At 41.1% G+C, this 23,410-nt stretch overlaps 1 protein-coding gene across 1 annotated transcript in view; it reads left to right on the plus strand.

Annotated features, from left to right (window-relative positions):
* Positions 1-13,251: 13,251 nt before the first annotated feature.
* adrb3a (adrenoceptor beta 3a) overlaps positions 13,252-23,410 on the plus strand; it is a 33,423-nt gene continuing 23,264 nt past the window's right edge. The window contains exon 1 of the mRNA XM_061906689.1: positions 13,252-14,939. Within this exon, the coding sequence (XP_061762673.1) occupies positions 13,666-14,939 (1,274 nt within the window). The 5' untranslated portion in view covers positions 13,252-13,665. The remainder of the gene's footprint in view (positions 14,940-23,410) is intronic.

Consider the following 23,410-nt stretch of genomic DNA (forward strand, 5'->3'; position numbering starts at 1 on the left):
GATTCCCTGAACAGACACACAACAGTTGTTCATTTATTCTACTACTGTGGCTTCATTGTTTTGTGTATATTTTATAATTTTGTGTGTCTGAAATAGGATTCGCCACATTGCCATAAATGGAAATTAAATAATATAAAAGAACCCAGAGATGTAGGGGATCTTTATTTTTTGTTTTACTTTTGTAGTTACATTTGCAGATGATTACTGCATTATATATTTCAAAGAGATTCATTGCTCTTCCTTTTTGCTTTTACCAGTAGCAGTTTAGAAGTCTGGAGTAAAAAAGCGCACAAGTAGGTCAAATGCATTAGTTAATTTCAGGTGGTTAATCAAAGATCCATACAACATAATCTGATATGATTTCATAGTTTAAAGCACTATTTATGTTTTTTTTATGATAAATAAGTGCTAAAAAATGTTTTTGCTTGCGCGCTTTGCACGCTCACATGAATTATGTGTGCCCCAGGTGTGCCCCAGTACAGTATTAGGTCTAGTGACGCCCCTGGTCTGGACTGGAACCTGCAGTGCCTCAGACTGGAAGTCTCTGCAGAGAGTGGTGAGGACGGTGGAAAATATCATCAGGACTCCTCTTCCTCCTATCCAGGTGATCGCAAAAAGCCACTGCCTAACCAGGGCTCACAAAATCTGCAGAGACTCCTCCCACCCCCACCAAGGACTGTTTTCATTGATGGACTCTAGAAAGAGGTTCCCCAGCCTCCGTAGCAGAACCTCCAGGTTCCGTAACAGCTTCTTCCCTCAGGCCGCAAGACTCTTGAATGCATCATAATAATCCCCTCAATTCCCCCCAAAACTGGAATAACTCGCTGGAATATAATGCCAATATAACATACATCCATAAACCTGGATACATTTGCAGAAGGGCAATATCTGTACAGTAATGTATTTATTTATATTTGCACCTTATTGCTTTTTTATCCTGCACTACCATGAGCTAATGCAACGAAATTTCGTTCTCATCTGTACTGTAAAGTTCAAATTTGAATGACAATAATAGGAAGTCTAAGTCTAAGAAGTTTAAATCTTTTGTACTCAGATAGTTCGCGCGACAAAGAAGTCACGTGACGGAATACAAGCAATTGCCAGCAAGTAGTTTTTGAATGGATCTAGTGGGGTTCACATTTGTTACGCCACCTAGCTGCATGGAGCCTTAAATTATCCTCACTACTTAAAACATGACAAATATCAGAGGGAGCGCAAAACATTCGCAAGTTAAGGTACTTGTAATTTTAAGGTACGACTGTATTCGTCGGTACAAGTTGCTCATCAGTGCCTTGCCTCGACTAAGCTTTTTAAAACGTTTTTCATATTTTCCTACACTCCTCGCAATTGACTTGAGATCAGTACGCGGTATCTCAGTGGATCACAATCGACTGGTCAGGTACTCCTGGCCAGGAGCAAATCTATGACTTTCCCACACAACATGTCTGAAGTTGACAATGTTCAAATGTGAAACCATTCCAAACAGTCAATACAAACTGTCGCTGACCAAGGAAGGAGCTGCCGAGTGAGATGATTGTCTCAAGTCAGTCTCATGACTGTTCTTCTCTAGACTGGTAGACATCCGTTATTTTTTTTTCACCTATTTTCTCTGAGGTAGTACACTAATTTTGTTTTCTGCAGTCAATGCAGCCTTGCGTTCTCTTCACATGACCAAAAACTGTCCAACAAAGCAAATATTTCCCAAACTTCAGAGTTTCATGAGAGCAAAACATTATATAAAATAAATAGATGTTTTCTCTATTTACTTCTAGAGATCCCAGCCATCAATAGTAAGCTTTAGTCCACTTGTATTGTCTTACTGCCACCAACATCCTCGTGTAACCGGTTCTTGACTGCATATTTTAGTTCAGATATCAAACAATCCTGAAAGAACATGAACCGATGACTAGTCTTAAAGGGGAACTGCACCTTTATTTTTTTGGAATTTTGCCTATCGTCCAAAATCATTATGAAAACCATGACGTTGGATGTTTTTTTTTTTTTTTTGCATTCTAAATATTAAATTAATGCGATCAAAAAGTCTGCTTACAATGAAGCATATGAGAGCTGCTCTGTTCCGGTTATAAAGCTCTTAAAAAAACACCCAAACACTCCCATTAAGGTGTTATATACATAATGTAAGACTTTGTATGTATGTAACATAGTAATGAGCACATTTATAATATTTAATATTGACGTATTTTGCTCATTTTAAGCATACGCGGCGCATTAATTTAAAAAACTTATCATGTCATTTGCTTTTTTTTTTGTTTTCATCACTGATTACTACTCACTGCACACCAAGCGTCTTTTTGTGTCGTTCTGGCTGTTAAAGTGTACCAACTTGTCGGAATACCCACTCAGACTTATTCTATCCAGGTGAGAGGCATGATTAATGATCTACAATAAACTTACACAGAACAAGGAAGCGAGAAAGCAGCTGACCGCTTGATGATGTAAACATAGGGACACGAGGAAGTGATCAAGGCGCCCTTATTAGAGATGTCTGATAATGGATTTTTTCTTTTACTTATATCCAATATTCCAATATTGTCCAACTCTTAATTACCAATACCGATATCAACCAACACCGATATATACAGTCGTGGATTTAACACATTATTATGCCTAATTTTGTTGTGATGCCTCGCTGAATGCATCAAACTATGTAACAAGGTTTTCCAAAATAAATCCCGTCAAGTATGGAAAAAAATGCCAACATGGCACTGCCATATTTATTATTGAAGCCACAAAGTGCATTATTTATTTTAACATGCGTCAAAACAGCAGCTTGGAATTTGGGACATGCTCTCCCTGAGAGAGACTATGAGGAGGTTGAGGTGGGTGGGGTTGGGGGGCAGGGTTGAGGTGGGGGCTAGGGGATAGCATCCCGGAAAAGTTAGTGCTGAAAGGGGTTCTGGGTATTTGTTCTGTTGTGTTTATGTTGTGTTACGGTGCGGATGTTCTCCCGAAATGTGTTTGTCATTCTTGTTTGGTATGGGTTCACAGTGTTGCGCATATTTGTAACAGTGGACCTGTATGGCTGTTGAACAAGTATGCCTTGCATTAACTTGTGGATGTGAAAAGCCAAACACATAACGTGATTGGGCCGGCACACAAAGGAAGTGCCTTTCAGGTTTATTGCCGCTCTGTACTTCTCCCTACGTCCGTGTTCACAGTGGCGTTTTAAAAAGTCATAAATTTAACTCTTCGAAACCGATCTCGATAATTATGAAACCAATACCGATAATTTTCGATATTACGTTTTAAAGCATTTATCGGCCAAAAATATCGGAAGTCCGATGTTATCGGACAACCCTAGCCGTTGTAAATAGTTTGTCTGTGTTAGCGCTTATTATAACAGTATCACTAATACTTAGTTAGTATTCAAGTCACGAAATGTAAATAGAGTATTGTTGGCGCTTTTTGAATGGGTATTCATTGGATTTTATGGGCGCAATAGTGGCACACCCATTGACTCCTCTGTAAGCAGACTTCTATTCATGTTTATTTATTATTTAGAATGCATTAAAAAAAATCCATCCGTCGTCATGTCTTTCATAGTGATTGTGAACGATAGGCAAAATTCCAAAATATGTGCAATTTCCCATTAAAGCAGAAGCAATCTTTTAACAAACCTCTTGCAAAGTTAGTTGCGTAAATAACAATACATGGCGTGTAGCTCTGGTAAATATATCGACTCCAATTATGAATTTTAGTCAACTCACGCAATGTTGAGTTAACTTTTATTGAATGGGTACGTACCAAAATTTCTACCAGACTTCTTCTGACACAATACAGTACAACCACCTGTTCTGCAAAGGGGATGTATCGAGATGTAATGATCTCAAGGTTTAGTTGTTTTTAAAACAAGAAAGAGAATATGTTGAGCATAGTTCCTAAACCCATTGGAACTGTGCAGGAACAAGGTCTGTTCATGTTGCTTTGGTCATCAAAGGGCCCCTGTGATGCCGAAAACATTGGGACTTATTCAAGTGTTCTGGACCTAACAGTTATGTCTAGAGGTAAAATTCCCCGCCAAAAGACTCAAGCCAAATGCTATTCTGAGAATCAGGAGCACCTCTGAGGGGAGAAACATGAGTCTTAACTGCAGAAAAACGGATAAAGATGAGCAGAATTGGCGTTTAAAAACAAGACAAAGAGAAGGTAAATTGCTAACATTCTCTTTCGCATCCTCTTCTACTGATTTTTTTTCCTCAAGATGCTTGGGGAAATGCTGAAAGAGCACGAGGGAACACAGGCCATGGTGTCTAAGGAAGAGGAGCTTGAAGAGCAGGAGTCCAGAAATTTGTATTCTTTAATATTTATTTTCTGCTCATAAATGATAACCTTATCAATATTTTTTTAAGTATTCATGGACCAAGGCAACAAAAACATGCAATTAAGTGCTTAAAATAATATTTTTACATGCCTCTATCCACCCTGTCTCTGCGGGAAATTCTCTGTATAATGTCACACCAAGAGGGCATGGTATATCAAGTCTAGTGATGGAAAGAGGGCGTTCCAAGTATACGTAATAAAAATACATATAATAGAAAAGAAATACATACAGTATGTATATATATATATATATATATATATATATATATATATATATCTCTATATATATATATATATATATATATATATATATATATATAAAAAATATATATATATCCATTTTCTACCGCTTGTCCCTTTACGGGTCGCGGGGGGTGCTGGAGTCTATCTCAGTTGAGTTCGGGGCGGAAGTTTTGTTAGTTAGGGTTAGGTTTAGATCATAACCCCTAACCCTAACCCTTAACCCTTAATAAGTATTTAATAATGACTAATAAAGAGCCAACATGTTACTAATTTGCATGTTAATAAACAACTAATTAATGGTGAATATTTTCCCCATACTAGAGTGTTACATATATATATATATATATATATATATATATATATATATATATATATATATATATATATATATATATATATATATATATATATATATATAAAAATATATATCTTGCTACGCCCCCTCATGCTGACTCAACTTTTGTCCCCACCCCAGCAGTTTTGTAACTACAGTACTTGTTTCCCTGTTGTGTTTTCCCAAATTTGGACACTGGTGATCGTCACCAGCCTCAACACAACATGTGGCTCACCGCGGCTTTTTTGTCGGCTGAAGGAGGAGACGTCGCAGCGGACACAAAGTAGCCATTTCGGAAATTCCTGGTACGAAACTTTTACGGAGTCATTATTTATCTACTGCTAGATCCTGGACAATTGTAGCTGAGCTAGGCACCAGCGCCCACCGCGACCCCAAAAGGAATAAGCGTTAGAAAATGGATGGATGGATGGATGGATAGATCCTGTACATAGGTATGTGTGTATTAACAATAAAATTATTTTCTATTCTATATCATGTAAATACTTTTAATGCACGGCTGGTTCAAACCCTTGTAAACAATAGAGGCACTTTCACGATCTTCGTAAACGTAATAATGAACTATAAAACTATCTGGTCCCTTGTCAAACACAGTAGGCACTGGTCAAATTAAAAGTAGTTTTTAAAAAGATCATTCTTTATTTTGCTAGTGAACGGTGATGCTATTGTCTCACATTAGAAGGCTAAGCTAGCTACACAACACATCGAGCTAACATTGTTAACCTACTATTATTACTAACGGTTTAATTGTCTCCACCATTGCCATAAATAATAGTCCACAAGTCCGCCATTAAAAGTATTTTTTTTTTTTGTAGAAATTCCATCTTTGGTTTGTGGTTCAAGCAGAGCTTATCTTTGCACACACTCGGGGCATTTTCTTCACATTGAAGGCACATTGCCACAAATTATTAAAGTTAAAAATAAGGCCATTTGGTTTTACTAATCTTAGATGAGGCTGTAAGATAGTGTAGTGACCTTTGCTGATTAAAGCAAACAAAAAACGCAAGTTTTCTTTTTTTGGGTTCACAGCTGGTTTTACATACATGTAGATTGGTTGAATCATGCAAGGATGTTTGTGTAACATTAGGCAAAGAGCAAATGCCAAACATACTGTTTGGAGAAAGTATAAAAGAAGGCAATGTAGTTCTATAAATATGTCAACAAGGCCTCCACGGTTTGGTGTCAAGTTTTCAGGACTTATGCAGATCCCAAATACATACAAGCTGGTACCCTTTAAAAAGTTATTGATTTGAGAAATGACTGGCGGGATCATTTTCAAGAGCAAATAATACAAAAAGAGAGCTTTTTAGTGAAATTCCGGTCATTAAAGGGGAACATTATCACAATTTCAAAAGTGTTAAAAACAATAAAAATCAGTTATCGGTGGCTTGTTGTATTTTTTGACATTTTTTTCAAAATTTTACCGGTCCCGAAATAGCCCTAAAAAAAGCTTTAAAGTGCTTTGCGATGCGACTATCCATTTCCCTGTGACGTCATACAGTGCTGCCAATGTAAACAAACAATGGCAGATACCGCAGCAAGATATAGCGACATTAGCACGGATTCAGACTCGGATTTCAGCGGCTTAAGCGATTCAACAGATTACGCATGTATTGAAACGGATGGTTGGAGTATGAAAGTATTGAAGAAGAAACTGAAGCTGTTGAGCGAATAGCTATTGACACTATTCATAGCCATAGCATGGCCGAATAGCTGCGTTAGCATCGCCGGTAAAATGTGCGGACCAAACGATCAGAACTTTCGCATCTCTTGACACTGGAGCAACTTAAATCCGTCGTTGGTAAGTGTTTTTTTCGCATTAAATGTGGGTGGAAGGAAACGTAATATAGTTGCAAATGCATCTGCAGGTTATCCATACATCTCTGTGCCATGTCTGCTTTAGCACTGCCGGTAAATAGCATGTTAGCATCGATTAGCATAGCATGTTAGCATCGATTAGCTGGCAGTCAACATCAAAAAAACTCACCTTTGTGATTTCGTTGATTTTATCGTTGCAAATGCATCTGCAGGTTATCCATACATCTCTGTGCCATGTCTGTCATCGCCGGTAAAATGTGGAGACACTTCTGTACATTCAATGGGGGTCTGGCGGCAGACACTTTCACAAACCTCGGGCCAGTGGTGCAACTTGAATCCCTCCCTGTTAGTGTTGTTACACCCTCCGACAACACACCGACGAGGCATGATGTCTCCAAGGTTCCAAAAAATGGTCGAAAAAACGGAAAATAACAGAGCTGAGACCCGGTGTTTGCAATGTGTTGAAAATGAAGATGGCGGCTGTATTACCTCGGAGACGTCACGTTCTGACGTCATCACCACATGAGCGATAAACAGAAAGGCGTTTAATTTGCCAAAATTCACCCATTTAGAGTTCAGAAATCTGTTAAAAAAATATATGGGCTTTTTTTCTGCACCATCAGGTACATTGACGCTTACATAGGTCTGGTGATAATGTTCCCCGTTAAGACGTTATGGGTCCTTTACAAACTGCCCATTCTTGTTTGTTCAAAGATGATACATGGTGTCTAATTTGACCACATGGTCAAAAAATTGTAACCACTCATCCATAAACGTTTTGTTGATTCGTGCTAGTCTAGGGGTGGCAAGATTTACTGTGTTCAAGTTAACAGTTGGACACAGGCTGGCTTCGGAAAGCCTGTCACAGTGTTGACACAGTCAGATGACAGATACACTTAAAAGGTTACCAGTCGTGTGGCGGCCGCATTTAACACACAACATTAGCAACTTTCTAAGCAGACAACCGGAAGAGAAGTCTTTTAACTGTTTAACTGGATCTGTTAAAGCAGAGGAACATTTTGGCGTCCATGCTGGATGGTGTTTTTTCAGGATGAGTTATGGGGATTAGTGTGTATTTTTATTTTGTAGAGACAACATTGCATCTCTCTCGAGCTTCTTTGATGTGTCATGTGTCCTTGTGTATACCATCCATCCATCCATTTTCTACCGCTTATTACCTTCGGGGTCACGGGGGGCCCTGGTGCCTATCTCAGCTACAATCGGGCGGAAGGCGGGTTACACCCTGGACAAGTCGCCACCTCATCGCAGGGCCAACACAGATAGACAGACAACATTCACACTCACATTCACACACTAGGGCCAATTTAGTGTTGCCAGTCAACCTATCCCCAGGTGCATGTCTTTGGAAGTGGGAGGAAGCCGGAGTACCCGGAGGGAACCCACGCTTTCACGGGGAGAACATGCGAACTCCACACAGAAAGATCCCGAGCCCGGGACTGAACCCAGGACTATTTAGGACTTTCGTATTCTGAGACAGACACACTAACCCCTGTCCCACCGTGCTGCCCCCTTGTAAATACATTTTTTTTTTTATTAAGGACTGTAACTGTTGCTACTAATAATTATTATAATTTGTTTTATTTCTCTAAAAACAGAATAATAGGTTGAGTGTTGGGATGTCGCATGGCTGCAGTTGTGTGTCCCCGAGTATGCAAGAATCCAGGAGAGTTGCGTGGAGGTAAGATGAATTTAATACACAAAAGAAAATAACAAAAGCAAACATAAAGCAGTCGTGCAGATAAACGTTCTCAACATAATATTATCATCGAGCACTGAGGAGTGCTCGAGTGAAACATAAATAGACACTAGTGTGATTGACAGCAGGTGTGAACCGCTGCCAATCAACGAAAAGAGAAAAATAGTGCTCCGTGAATAAAAACAGGAAATACAACAAAATAAGAGCACTGAACCGGAAGTAAATACAAAAACACAAAAAACTAACAGAAATGAAGTGACACATCGTTACAGGACCTCCCCCTCAAGGAACAGATACCAGATGTTCCCTGGGAAAGAAAAAAAAAAATGGAAAAAAGTCCAAAATGTAAGGGAGGGTGGAGGGAGGATTTGGTGGAGGGTTGCCAAACCTCGTGTCCCCGCAGCCAGCGAGGGAAAGTCAGGTGGCGGCGCCGCGTAGAGCGCCGCTGGAACTGGCGAGGCGGGCGGCCAGGGAACGGCCAAATCACTGGCCGAAAAAGAGGAGAGTGCGCAGGGCACGGCCACATCCACGGCCGACGTAGAAGCGGGCGCGCTGAAGCAGGCCGGGAAGCAGAAGACGTAACCGGCGGCGTGGAAACCGCAGGCGTCATCAACGGCGTGGAAGTGGCAGATGTCATCGGCGGCGTGAAAGCGGCGGATGTCATCGGCGGCGTGAAAGCGGCGGACGTCATCGGCGGCGTGAAAGCGGCAGACGTCATCGGCGGCGTGAAAGCGGCAGACGTCATCGGCGGCGTGAAAGCGGCAGACGTCATCGGCGGCGTGAAAGCGGCAGACGTCATCGGCGGCGTGAAAGCGGCAGACGTCATCGGCGGCGTGAAAGCGGCAGACGTCATCGGCGGCGTGAAAGCGGCAGACGTCATCGGCGGTGTTGAAGCGGCAGGCGTCATCGGCGGCGTGAAAGCGGCAGATGACGCCGGGCGAGGAGCAGCAAATGCTGGCCGAGGAATAGCGGATGCCGGCGGTGACGAAGCCCGGCGTGGTGCTGCTCTTGGCGGCGTTGGGGCTCGGCGTGGAGCCGGCGTTGGGGCTCGGCGTGGAGCCGGCGTTGGGGCTCGGCGTGGAGCCGGCGTTGGGGCTCGGCGTGGAGGCGGCGTTGGGGCTCGGCGTGGAGCCGGCGTTGGGGCTCGGCGTGGAGCCGGCGTAGGGGCTAGGCGTGGAGCCGGCGTAGGGGCTAGGCGTGGAGCCGGCGTAGGGGCTAGGCGTGGAGCCGGCGTTGGGGCTGTGCGAAAACCCGCCAGGCACGTAGATGTCTCCGTGGAAGGAGACGCTTGCGAAGATGACAGCGGTGTGTGCCTGGCTGCACCGCAGTGTATTGTGGGCCCCCCTCCACTAGGCGGCTGCCAGAAACCGTCCACACTTGCGGGAAGACATGCCTGCTCGTCGGCGTCCCCCGGTGCGAAAACCAGGGACGGGCGGGAGGAGGCCAGGAAGAGGGACGAAGACACGTCCCGCGCCGAGTCCCAGCAGGAGGACAAAAGTGACCTCACTGTGGGCTCCACTGGAGCTCTCGGCGATCCAAAAAAGAGAGCGGGAGCTGGCAGAAAGAGCAGCCGGGGAGCAGCCGCTGGAAGCTGCGTAGGAGCAGGGAGAAGCAGCTCAGCAGACGACGGGAAGGATGGCGGCGGCGGACGTGCCGGTCGGAGAGCCGCAGTAGGCGACGGAGCCGCAGGAGCCGCGAGACGTGAAGGAGGAGGTGGGCGCGCCGGTCGGTGAGACGTAGCCGGCAGCGTTGCCGAGAGGAAGGATGGCGGCGGAGGACGCGCCGGTCGGTGAGCCGTAGCCGGTAGCGTTGCCGCGGGAGCCGCGAGGCATGCAGGAAGTGGCGGACGTGCTGGTCGGAGAGCCGTAGTCAGCCGTCGAGCCGAGAGGAAAGATGGCGGCGGGGGACGCGCCGGTCGGAGAGCCGAAGCCGGTGGCGTTGCCGCGGGGAGAGGGTCCGCATCTGTTGGCTGGGACCGCACAAACCTGGCCTTCAAGTCCTCCAGGAATTGTGCGGTCCAGAACGTCGGCTGAGGATTGCCGACAGGGATTCTCGCGAGGACACTTTCTTCTGGCTCGATGATACTGTTGGGATGTCGCATGGCTGCAGTTGTGTGTCCCCGAGTATGCAAGAATCCAGGAGAGTTGCGTGGAGGTAAGATGAATTTAATACACAAAAGAAAATAACAAAAGCAAACATAAAGCAGTCGTGCAGATAAACGTTCTCAACATAATATTATCATCGAGCACTGAGGAGTGCTCGAGTGAAACATAAATAGACACTAGTGTGATTGACAGCAGGTGTGAACCGCTGCCAATCAACGAAAAGAGAAAAATAGTGCTCCGTGAATAAAAACAGGAAATACAACAAAATAAGAGCACTGAACCGGAAGTAAATACAAAAACACAAAAAACTAACAGAAATGAAGTGACACATCGTTACATTGAGTTCATAAAAGGGAATTCAAAATCAATCAACCAATCAATCAATCAATCAATCAATCAATCAATCAATCAATCAATCAATCAATCAATCAATCAATCAATCAATCAATCAATCAATCAATCAATCAATCAACCAACCAATGAATCAATCAATCAATCAATCAATCAATCAATCAATCAATCAATGTTTACTTTTATAGCCCTAAATCACTAGTGTCTCAAAGGGCTGTACAAACCACAACACAAACCACTACGACATTCTAGGTAGGCCCACATAAGGGCAAGGAAAACTCACACCCAGTGGGACGTCGGTGACAATGATGACTATGAGAACTTTGGAGAGGACGAAAGCAATGGATGTCGAGCGGGTCTAACATGATACTGTGAAAGTTCAATCCCTAATGGATCCAACACAGCCGCGAGAGTCCAGTCCAAAGCGGATCGAACACAGCAGCGAGAGTCCCGTTCACAGCGCAGCCAGCAGGAAACCATCCCAAGCGGAGGCGGATCAGCAGCAAAGAGATGTCCCAAGCCGACACACAGGCGAGCGGTTCATCCTGGGTCCCGACTCTGGACAGCCCGTACGTCATCCATGGCCACCGGCTCGGACCGGACCCCTTCCACAAGGGAGAGTGGGACACAGGAGGAAAAGAAAAGAAACGGCAGATCAACTGGTCTAAAAAGGGAGTATATTTAAAGGCTAGAGTATACAAATGAGTTTTAAGGTGAGACTTAAATGCTTCTACTGAGGTGGCATCTCGAACTGTTACCGGGAGGGCATTCCAGAGTACTGGAGCCCAAAATGAAAACGCTCTATAGCCCGCAGACTTTTTTTGGGCTTTGGGAATCACTAATAAGCCGGAGTCCTTTAAACGCAGATTTCTTGCCGGGACATACGGTACAATACAATCCGCAAGATAGGCTGGAGCTAGACCGTGTAGTATTTTATACGTAAGTAGTAAAACCTTAAAGTCACATCTTAAGTGCACAGGAAGCCAGTGCAGGTGAGCCAGTACAGGCGTAATATGATCAAACTTTCTTGTTCTTGTCAAAAGTCTAGCAGCCACATTTTGTACCAACTGTAATCTTTTAATGCTAGATATGGCTATATTTAAGGTACTATGGTTAAAAATGTAATGGCATGCCTTTTTGTTAAGTTTGTGGGCATAGTTTTATTTTGAAGTGTCTCGTTTGGTCTGTCGTCTGATGTAAGGAAGCTACTTCCGGGTAACATTTTTGATGCAATGTGAAGGGAGAAAGAGAGAGACTGACTGTCACAAAGATTAAAATGTGTTAATAGAACTCTAAGCGTTTGGGCTATAAGAGCTTGAAGATCACAATGTCCTCCTCAAACAGGGGTAGGGAACCTATGGCTCTAGAGCCAGATGTGGCTCTTTCGATGACTGCATCTGGCTCTCAGATAAATCTTAGCTGACATTGCTTAACACGATAAGTATCTTAGCTGACATTGCTTAACACGATAAGTAAGGAATAATTTTGCTGGTAATCACAGTGTTAAAAATAACCTTCAAAATATAAAACATTCTCATGCATTTTAATCCATCCATCCAATTCCTACCGCACCTGTTCAAGAAGTCACGTTATTGGTAAGAAGTATTTTATTTATTATTGGTTAGCTTCAGAATAAAAATGTTATTAAAAATAATAGGAGACTTATTGTACTCTAAAAATGTTGTTATCAATTAAAAATGCATGCATTTAGTTGTATTCGGTGTTAAAAAATATTATGTAGCTCTCATGGAAATACATTTTAAAGTCTTTGGCTTTCATGGCTCTCTCAGCTGAAAAGGTTCCCGACCCCTGTCCTAAAAGAAGCATTCAGGCCAATGAGGTATTGGTTTGTCATTTCTGTTTGTATTTTACTTCAGTAAAATGTTTGATCCACATGCAGTGCATGTTGTTATTTTTACGTTTGTAACGTGCTTCATTTTATTTCAGTTTTCACGGTGAATTTGAAGGGAAAGGAAGCCTTCAAATAAATCAGTTCAAGAAAGCCATTGTGTCTGTGCTGTTTGGAGGGAGTTACCAGGACTGAAGTTTATTGATGAATTTAAGCAAAAAATACAAATAAATATTGAAATAATATTGAAAAAAAATTACACCAATATATTAACTAAAATTTTAAGGACTATTGTGTCCCGTTTGGCGTTGAAGATAATTAAAAGCCAATGTCCCCAGATCGGTTGATGTTGTCACTGTTTATGTGTCCTCCTCAATAAGTCAGGCCACCAATGCATGTTAGGTTAGCGCTCACACACTTGAACTCCTCCCCTCGGCCTGCACACTCATAGACAGCTGAGAGGGAGGGCAAGAGAGAGACAGAGAGAGAGAGAAGAAAAAGAAAAAGGTGGGCTTTCCCTCTATGCACTCGTGCACTTCTTGCCACAGCGTCACTCTCCCCCATCATTATCAAAGTGCAGCAGTTCTTGATAGTCCCAGCAGACACGCACCTGATAAGGCTGACTTTTTTTTTTTTGTCTTTCCCCTTAGCAAAACAACTTTTAAAGTTGAGACTTTTCCGTCAGATCCAACAACTCAGGATGTTTCAGCTTTGAGGCAAATGTATTTTTTTTTACGGAGAACATGTTGACTCTATTAAGAGGTCCTCGTCTTTGGAAGCGTGGGAAGCCTGGGTGGAAGTCTTAGCGCGGCAAAAGGGAACCCTCCCGAGGCCAGACATGTAAGAACTTTAGTTTTTTGCAAGAGTTGATGCGGTAAACTTGTGAATAATGGATGGCAACCTCAGCACATTAGCGTCTGCCTTGGGGAACGTCACGTCCCCGTATCACCCTGCTGAGGGGTCCTGGATCCTCCTGGTTTTGGTCACGGTCATCGCCATCATAGTGGCGGGAAACCTGCTGGTCATCATCGCCGTTGCGTCCACGTCCCAGCTGCAGACCACAACCAACATCTTCATCATGTCTTTGGCGTGCGCCGACCTCATCATGGGGGTCCTGGTGGTGCCCCTCGGAGCCACCATTGTGTTGACGGGCAACTGGCAGCTGGACGAAGTCTCTTGCGATTTCTGGACGTCGGTGGACGTCTTGTGCGTGACGGCCAGTATCGAGACCCTGTGCGTGATAGCGGTGGACCGCTACGTAGCCATTACGAGGCCGCTCAGACACCAGGTTCTGCTTTGTAAGTGGCGCGCCAGAGCGATCGTTTGTTTAGTGTGGCTCGTTTCCGCCCTGATCTCCTTCGTGCCGATCATGAACGGCTACTGGCGCGCTGACGACGAATACGAAGCCAGGATGTGCTACGACGACCCCGCCTGCTGTGACTTTGTCACCAACCGAGCCTACGCCATCGTCTCTTCCACGGTGTCTTTCTACATTCCTCTCTTCGTAATGATCTTTGTCTATGCGAAGGTCTTCCTCATAGCCCGGCGGCAGGTGCAGCTCATCGATAAGAACAGGATGCGCTTCAAGCACGAGTGTCCAACGCTGCAAATGCAGGTTGAGTCCCACCACAACAATGTCCTCCAATCGGTGAGCATGGGGAAAAAGGGCGTCAGGCGGAGACCGTCGCGGTTGATGGCTGTTAAAGAACACAAAGCCTTAAAAACCCTGGGCATCATCATGGGGACCTTCACCGTGTGCTGGCTGCCGTTCTTCGTCGCCAACATCATCAACGCCTTCGACCGGAGGATCCCATCGGAGAGGATATTCAGACTCTTAAACTGGCTGGGCTACGTCAACTCCGGCCTCAATCCCATCATCTACTGCCGCAGTCCTGAGTTCCGCGCGGCTTTCAAGAACCTTCTGGGCTGCCCGTGGCTGTCCACCCTGCGGCTCAACGCGCTCTATAAAGAAGTGAGGACTCGATGCTCCTGCTTTTCGTGGCCGACCGAGCCCGGCCTGGCAGGCTCCTTCCAGAAAACTCCGACCGGTAGTAGCCTGGTTAGTACTCAAGGAAGCCACATGAGCGAAGAGGCCTCGCCCGTTCCTCTCCAGTCCAACGGCAACACACTGTTCAGTGACTTGACACAACCTGAACCCAAATTGTAAGTTATTTATACTTTGACTTTCTCAGAAAATGACTTGCTCGTTCTAAACCTGCCAAAACAGTGAACATTTTTGGTAACACTTTTGTATGGGGAACATATTCACCATTAATTAGTTGCTTATTAACATGCAAATTCGTAACATAGTGACTCTTAATTGGTCATTATTAAGTACTTATTAATGCCTTATTTTGCACGGCCTTATTATACAACCAGTAAGCCATTAACTAACTAGTCTTCCCTCAATAACCTCAGAATTATTGCTTATTAGTAACCCTGACCCTAACCCTTATATGTTCCTCTACTGTCCAAATATCTAAAATTTAAGTTTTTGTTACTTTAATAAGCAATTAATGAATGGTGAATATGTTCCCCATACTAAAGCGCTACCAACATTTTTATTAGAGTCACTGAGTGATGTCCTCATTCAGCCTTTGTCCTTTTTAGCAGGGTTAAATAATAAATGATAAATGGGTTATACTTGTATAGTGCTTTTCTGCCTTCAAGGTACTCAAAGCGCTTTGACACTACTTCCACATTCACCCATTCACACACACATTCACACACTGATGGAGGGAGCTGCTAAGCAAGGCGCTAACCAGCACCCATCGGGAACAAGGGTGAAATGTCTTGCTCAAGGGGCACAACGGACGTGACTAGGATGGTAGAAGGTGGGGATTGAACCAGTAACCCTCTGATTGCTGGCACAGCCACTTGACCAATTTCGCCACGGTTATGTGTAAAACTGTCACATCAGTGCATTCTCTTACAGCAGGGGTGTCAAAATCATTTTAGATCGGGGGCCACATGGAGAAAAATGTACTCCCAAGTGGCCCAGACTGGTAAAATCACGGCATGATAACTTAAAAATAAAGACAACTTAAGATTGTTTTTTTTCGTTTGAAAATAGAACAAACAACATTCTGAAAATGTACAAATCATAATCCATCCATCCATCTATCCATTTCCTACTGCTTGTCCCTATCGGAGACTTGGGGGGTGCTGTAGCCTACCTCAGCTGCATTTGAATGGTAGGCGTGGTACTCCCTTGTCATAATATTGTTGTTGTTGTTTTTTTTTTACACTTACATGTTGCTGTTTAGAGTATTCTATTTTTATTTTTCGTTGTTAATACTTTCTGAATAAATTATGTGATAGTGTTCATCAGTCAACTCATCAGTGTTTATCTTCAATCTATCAAGATAAAAAATTATATCAAAATCTAATTATGTTATTTATGTAGTTTGCTCATTTTCCTCCACTGGTGTACTAACATCATGTGGTTATTTATTATAATTTTTTTTTACATATGTAGCATCATCTACGAAGATACAAAAAAATTGCAATTGCGGCATCTAGTGGACACAATTAGAAAAGCAGTTTCCTTCATTCATAAATTTCGGCTCATTTTTATACGTAACAAATTCATCCCGCGGGCCGAATAAAACGTGTAACGTACTTAAAACTTTATATTATAGTTTAGATGCATGTCGACTGCAAATCTATCACATATAGGGCCCATTAAATCCCGTACTTTTTTTTTTTTTTTTCAAAATTACGTTTACATTTTTGGAATTAAATTTTACACTTAGGGGATGTACTTGCAATTTGATGAAAAATGTGTTAATCAAATGCAAAAGTTTTTACATTTATTGGTACAATACATATTTGTCAAAGCATAATCATTTTGTAACATCAAAATACCAATGAGGGCTTTAAGTACAAAGTGTTTATGCAAGCCACTTGATTTTGTTAGCACAGTCAGACCGGATGTTGCACAGAGCACTTTTATTGTTAGGGATGGAAGTGTGGTGCTGTTCATAAGGGAGCTTGACGGCTGCCACATTTTTTAGAGTGGAGACAATTCGATGCTGTTTAGAAACAAAGAGTGTCTCTCAAGACTGTGCATTGATCTTGCAGTGGTAGTCTTCCTCACAACAACACAAACAGATGAGAGGTGTATTGGTTGTCCCGAGTAACATTAGATTTTTAGTTTCGACATTTTTTAATTCTGAAAAGGGAAGTTGAGTTTTTCGGGTGCGAATGAGCACACAATTTCCCAATATTTTTTATTTTTTTCCTTACTATGACAGCATTTCAGTCAGTTTTATGTACACATCCGTGATATTTCGCGTTTAAAAGTAGACTAGTTTTATCCTAACTGTTATCATAACTTGTTATGTGCAACACCACTGATTTTCTTTCTGGTCTGATACCAAGTAAAATTCAGGCTGGTGTCAGCAATACCAATCCGATACCGATACTTTTTGCAAACATATCTAACGTGTCTGCTAAAATTCTAAAAGATGTGTATTTTCAAATAATGATACATCTATCTAAAAAACTTCAGTAAAAATTTAAGAAAAAAAGAGCTAACAATCGCAATGTAATCCGAAAAAGCTGGATTTTTTTATTTTTACTAATAATCACCTATAACACAGTTTTGTCTTTGAATATATATATATATATATATATATATATATATATATATTTATGTGTATATATGTGTATATATATATATATATATATATATATACACATATATATATACATACATATATATATATATGTGTATATATATGTGTGTATATATATATACATATATATATATATATATATATACATACATATATATGTATGTATATATATGTATATATATATACATATATATATATATATATATATATATATACATATATATACATACATATATACATATGTATGTATATATATATATACATATATATATACATATATACATATATATATATATATACATATATATATATATATACATATATATATATATACATATATATATATATATATATATGTATATATATATATATATATATATATATATATATATATATATATATATATATATATATATATATATATATATATATATCATCTGTTTCAAGCTTTTTTTTTTTTAAAAATACTTGGCTTTGCAATATCCGACTTTTGGTGGAAAAGGTTTAGACACCTCTGATCTGATCTGAGCTGATGTACATAGTGTATATACCATTCCATTTTTTGGATGTATTGTTTTTCAAATCACCTGACATGTATACTGTGTATATGTACATAATTTATCTTTTTATTTTTATATGATGTATTTTTTTATACACATGTTACAGGTTATATATATTTTATTATTGAATGTATCAAATGTGATGCATATTTAATGGACCAAAATGGAAACAAGCCTTTTGGCTTTTTGTTCCATCCATTTGCCTGTTTAAAGCATTCCACAGATTCAATCTTTAAGATGTCGATCATTTAATCAATGATCTAAAATATTAGAAGCGCTCAAAATAAAAATTATATAGTTTTAAATTATGAACAAAGTTAGTTAAGCAATTTAATAATAATAACTCATTAATTTATTTGAAAAATTACAAAAAAAATACTGTTAAATATGTAACTGAACAATAATATTGTCCTACAGGCAAAATTTCTGACCCACTAGGTTTTGCAGTTTCACAATTGTATTACTAATATTCTATTCTATTCTTACAAAATAGTACAAATGTACGAAAAAAATAGCAAAACAATAGGTATGTAATCGGAAAAAGTTAAAATCATCTAACTAATAATGAATAATTATATACTGAGTCAACAAATATCTAAATAACTGACAAATTAACTGTTATTAACATATTTTTAATTAAACATTTTTATGAATGCCTGCATACTTTGACTTTTCATTAGAATGAAAAAGTTCGGATACCTGCCAACTAAAGTATCAAAAGTATCGCTATTTGTAATTTGAAGAACGATATTAGAGCATAAAGATCTGCTATTGGTGGCATTGATATCTCAGTATCAATCTGCACATTACTAATCCCAACCACGCTTTAGCACATATTAGCATTATCTAGCTCTTTGCCAGCCATGGGGCCTCATTGCACCCTGCCCAACACCCAGCACAGCAGATACATCTTTATCATTTATGCACAGCACGGTCTGTCCAATTAACTGTTTACCGCACATCTTGCACGGAAATATGAGCTGCATATCTTTGGAGTCATTAATAGTCACCCGCAAACTTGGAGCTCATTAGGAACAATGAAGCCAGCTATTACAAGTGTACCGTGGTTTAGTGGTAATGAATACGTAATGGATAGTTTATTAGTTTATTAATGTAGCCCTGGAACATTTGGGAAAAGCATAAACAAGCCAGCTAGTGCCAGCATTAACTGTTGTAAGTGAATTGTTTGTTTAGCAATTAATTACAAGAAAATAGTAAGTGTCATCCATTTGTACCTTATTTATAATAAATGCATAATAAGGGTACTTCTATGTGAGGACAGGTCCAGAATTCAATACCGACAGAGTTCCGCTGGTACTACTGGGTATCAATTCACCTAATATTAAATAGTACCATATTTCGATCCCATTGTTGCGCGTGATGCCACGCCCGGTTGCAGACACTTGGCAAGGAAACAAGCACTCAAGCAGCACTCAAAGCGACCTCAGTTAAACTGCCTCTTGGTAATGTTGCATATTTCCATGCAAACAAAGACAGAAAATAAGGCTTCACTTTTAAAAATGTGCTAGCTCCTGATTAGCATTCACACTTTTACATGGCAAATTCAACACCTCCAAATATTGTAACTAAGAAGCATGGTACAATCAAACAGTTGATGTGTTATAAGTTTACTACTTACTGTATAAACACTTTGCAGGGTGCAACAAAAGACTTGATTCAGTTTAATGGCAAATACTGCTCGCTGACTAGGCCACAAATCGTAGACTACAGACTACTGCCATCTGTCGTCCTGGAATTGCATGCCAAGTCTACTGTATAATACTTGCAAATGAAACTCAGAAGTGTAAGAAATCAAGCTGAAACAACTGGACAGCAATGTTATCATAATCAGCTCACTATTAAAGAGGGACAATATTTTTCGTGTAATACGGCAAGTGGTAGGTGGCTAATAATGCAGCTAAGGGGAGAACACTATTGGACTCATTAAGTCCTCTAAAAAGGCATTTAAAAACTGCCAAAAATACTCCATTTTATCTAGTGCCCTGAATATTAATCAAATACTAACAATTTTTTTTAATTATAAGTGCTAATGCAAACAAACTACATTTAGTAGCGCTGTGATCAATGGGAGCAAAAAAGCTTATTCTTATTTTTATTTATTATTATTTAGTTACAGTATTGACCAATTGAGCCGATGAGCTGCTGCTGCATTACCTCTGAGCTGGTTAAAGCTAATTCTAGATTATAAATCATGGTTCTCACCTCAATTGTAAAACGTTCTGGCCATAAACCGAGACCAAGAAGTTAGTGAATGTCAATAATTCTCTGAGAAAGACATGAAAAAATGTTGTTTTTGTTCCTTGTTTGTTTGTGGGGTTTTTTGTTCGTTTGTCTGGATTACGATTAATCTTTTATCAAAGCGAGACTATATGAACAAATCATAAATCGGTATTCCAATAAGAGTAGACATTGTAGACTAAGTTATTGTTGTTTTATGTTCGTAGTTTGTATTTGTTTTTTTTGTAGCAATTAGCAATTGTGCTACATGACGCTAGTGTTTCACTAAAGCTGGATCTGTTCAGCACTCAGCTTCTAAAACTTGTAATTCATTCAAGATCAACAATGTACGGTTTTGGATAGAGATGTCCGATAATATCGGGCTGCTGATATTATCGGCCGATAAATGCTTTAAAATGTAACATTGGAAGTTATCGGTGTCGGTTTCAAAATTATCGGTATCGGTTTCATTAAGTCAAATTTATGACTTTTTAAAACGCCGCTCTGTACACGGTCATGAGGAGAAGTGTAAAGCACCAATAAACCTAATAGGCACTGCCTTTGCATGATAGCTCATTCACACAATATCTGCGGCTTTTCACACACACAAGTCAACAGGCATACAGGTCACACTGAGGGTGGCCGTATAAACAACTTTAACACTGTTACAAATATGCGCCGCACTGTGAACCCACACCAAACAAGAATGACAAACACATTTCGGGAGAACTTCCGCACCGTAACACAACATAAACACAAAAGAACAAATACCCAGAACACCCTTGCAGCACTACCTCTTCCAGGACACTACAATATACACCTCAGCTAACCCCTATCCCTCCTACCTCAACACCACCCCCCACCCCGCGCACCTCAACCTCCTCATGCTCTCTCAGGGAGAGCATGTCCCAAATTCCAAGTTGCTGTTTTGAGGCATGTTAAAAAAAATAATGCACTTTGGGACTTCAATAATAAATATGGCAGTGCCATGTTGGCACTTGGCCCTGGGATGAGGTGGCGACTTGTCCAGGGTGTACCCCGCCTTCCGCCCGATTGTAGCTGAGATAGGCGCCAGCGCACCCCGCGACCCAGAAAGGGAATAAGCGGTAGAAAAAAGGATGGATGGATGGATGTTGGCACTTTTTTCCATCACTTGAGTTGATTTGTTTTGGAAAACCTTGTTACATTCTTTAATGCATCCAGCGGGGCATCACAATAAAATTAGGCATAATATTGTGTTAATTCCATGACTGTATATATCGGTATCGGTTGATATCGGTATCGGTGTTTAAGAGTTGGACAATATCGGATTATCGGATATCGGCAAAAAAGCCATTATCGGATATCTCTAGTTCTGGATTATCATTTGACCCAAAGTAGTCGTTTTTGGCACTTATGAAGTCTGCCATGATCAGTAGGGTTGTTGTTGTTGCAGCAAAGCAAACGTTATGATGCGTCTATGAAATCAATACGAAGGCAAAATACATAAATATTCCATGTTATTATGAATGTGCCCGTTATTACATTAAATATATACTTATGGCATGTATATAAAACATTGATGGAGGTTCTTGATATTTTTTTAGAGCACTTTACAGACAGAATAGAGGGAATACCATCACCTACCATGTTAGCTGACTTTTGCTAGTGTTTATTTACAAGTTAGAATGCATAATAATGACCTGTGCGTTCTTGTCTAACGTTGTCATGTTCTAAGGTCTGGATCTTGTTTTTTCTGTTATTTTCGGTTTTGAACTCCATTAGTTCCTGTTTTTTGGTGGCATAGGATTTTCACCTGCTGCTGGTGTTCGGACACACGCACCTGGCTTTAATCAGGAAGAGAGTATTTAAGCGTGTAGTTGCCAGGTAGTCGGCCTGGCGATATTACTCTGTTTTTGCTCTGCCCATGCCATAGTCTGTCAAAATGGGGGCTATGGAGTGAAGGTAAAGACATATTCTGATTTATCTACAATAAGAAGTGTAAACTCGAGGCGCGAACATGGCGGAGAACAAACTTGGCTAAAAAACAAAACTACCACAAAGGCAAAACTATGGATATGAAACAAAAGACTCGCTAAATGTGACATGTATAAACAAAACTTACATGGAAGGAAATGAGCAGAGCGGTACATAACCAGAGTGAACCGAGCATGGAGCAACAACAATGACGCCAGGCCGACTGCCTGGCAACTACAAGCTTAAATGATAGTGACATGATTAACCCAGGTTCGTAAGTCCTAAACAAATCAGGTGCGTGAGTTTAAATGAGTACAGGTGAACTAATCGGTCGTCGAGGTGACAAAACAATGGAGCGTAAACAGGAACTAAAAAGAGTCTTAAACCAACAGAACATAATTAAACAAAACGTGACACGCCGTAGTCCTTGATGACATTGTTCATGCTCTACTGATGTTCATTTCTTGTCCATAGTTTATGCTATCGTTTCACGCCACAGTACGTGTTTTTTGGTTTCATGTCCATAATCTGCCTAAGTATTAGTTTTTGTTTCCTCAGCAAAGTTGTGCCTCCGCTGTGAGCACATTTTGTTCGTCCTTTTTTGAGTAAAAACTTAAATATGCTTTTACCTTCTACAAATGTCTGGTCTAGTCCGATTGCATCCCGGGAAAACAATCCTCGCAGCAAGCTGCGAAACGATTCTCGTCATGATAAACTTAAGGATCATGAATGATAGGCAAAATTACAAAAAAAGTGACGTAAAATGTTTTTTTTTCACTATTGAACAAATTAAGTCATGAACACACACCGAAGTACAGAAAATTGTTACAGTTGGTACTGGTACTGTATGTATTCAAATACAAAAGCTACCCTACATTAAGCATTAGTTAACAAGTTAAAGTACCACTAATAGTCACACACACACTTAGGTGTGGTGAAATTACCCTCTGCATTTGACCCATCCCCTTGTTCACCCCATGGGAGGTGAGGGGAGCAGTGAGCAGCAGCGGTGGCTGCGCACGGGAATCTTTTTGGTGATTTAACCCCCAATTCCTTCGGCTGCCGCCCAGCTCACATTAGACCCGACATCTATGGCCCCTGCTTGTGGGTGGTGAGACCATTAAAGGGGGGACCCATGTTGCCTCTTCGGGCTGTGGTTCAGGCGCTCGCCATCGTGCCCCACCTCCGGACCTGTCTCCACAGGGGGGGAACCCGGTGACCCACATCCAGGAAAGAGAAC

Source organism: Nerophis ophidion, linkage group LG07, assembly GCF_033978795.1.
Source record: "Nerophis ophidion isolate RoL-2023_Sa linkage group LG07, RoL_Noph_v1.0, whole genome shotgun sequence".
Taxonomy (NCBI): Eukaryota; Metazoa; Chordata; class Actinopteri; order Syngnathiformes; family Syngnathidae; genus Nerophis; species Nerophis ophidion.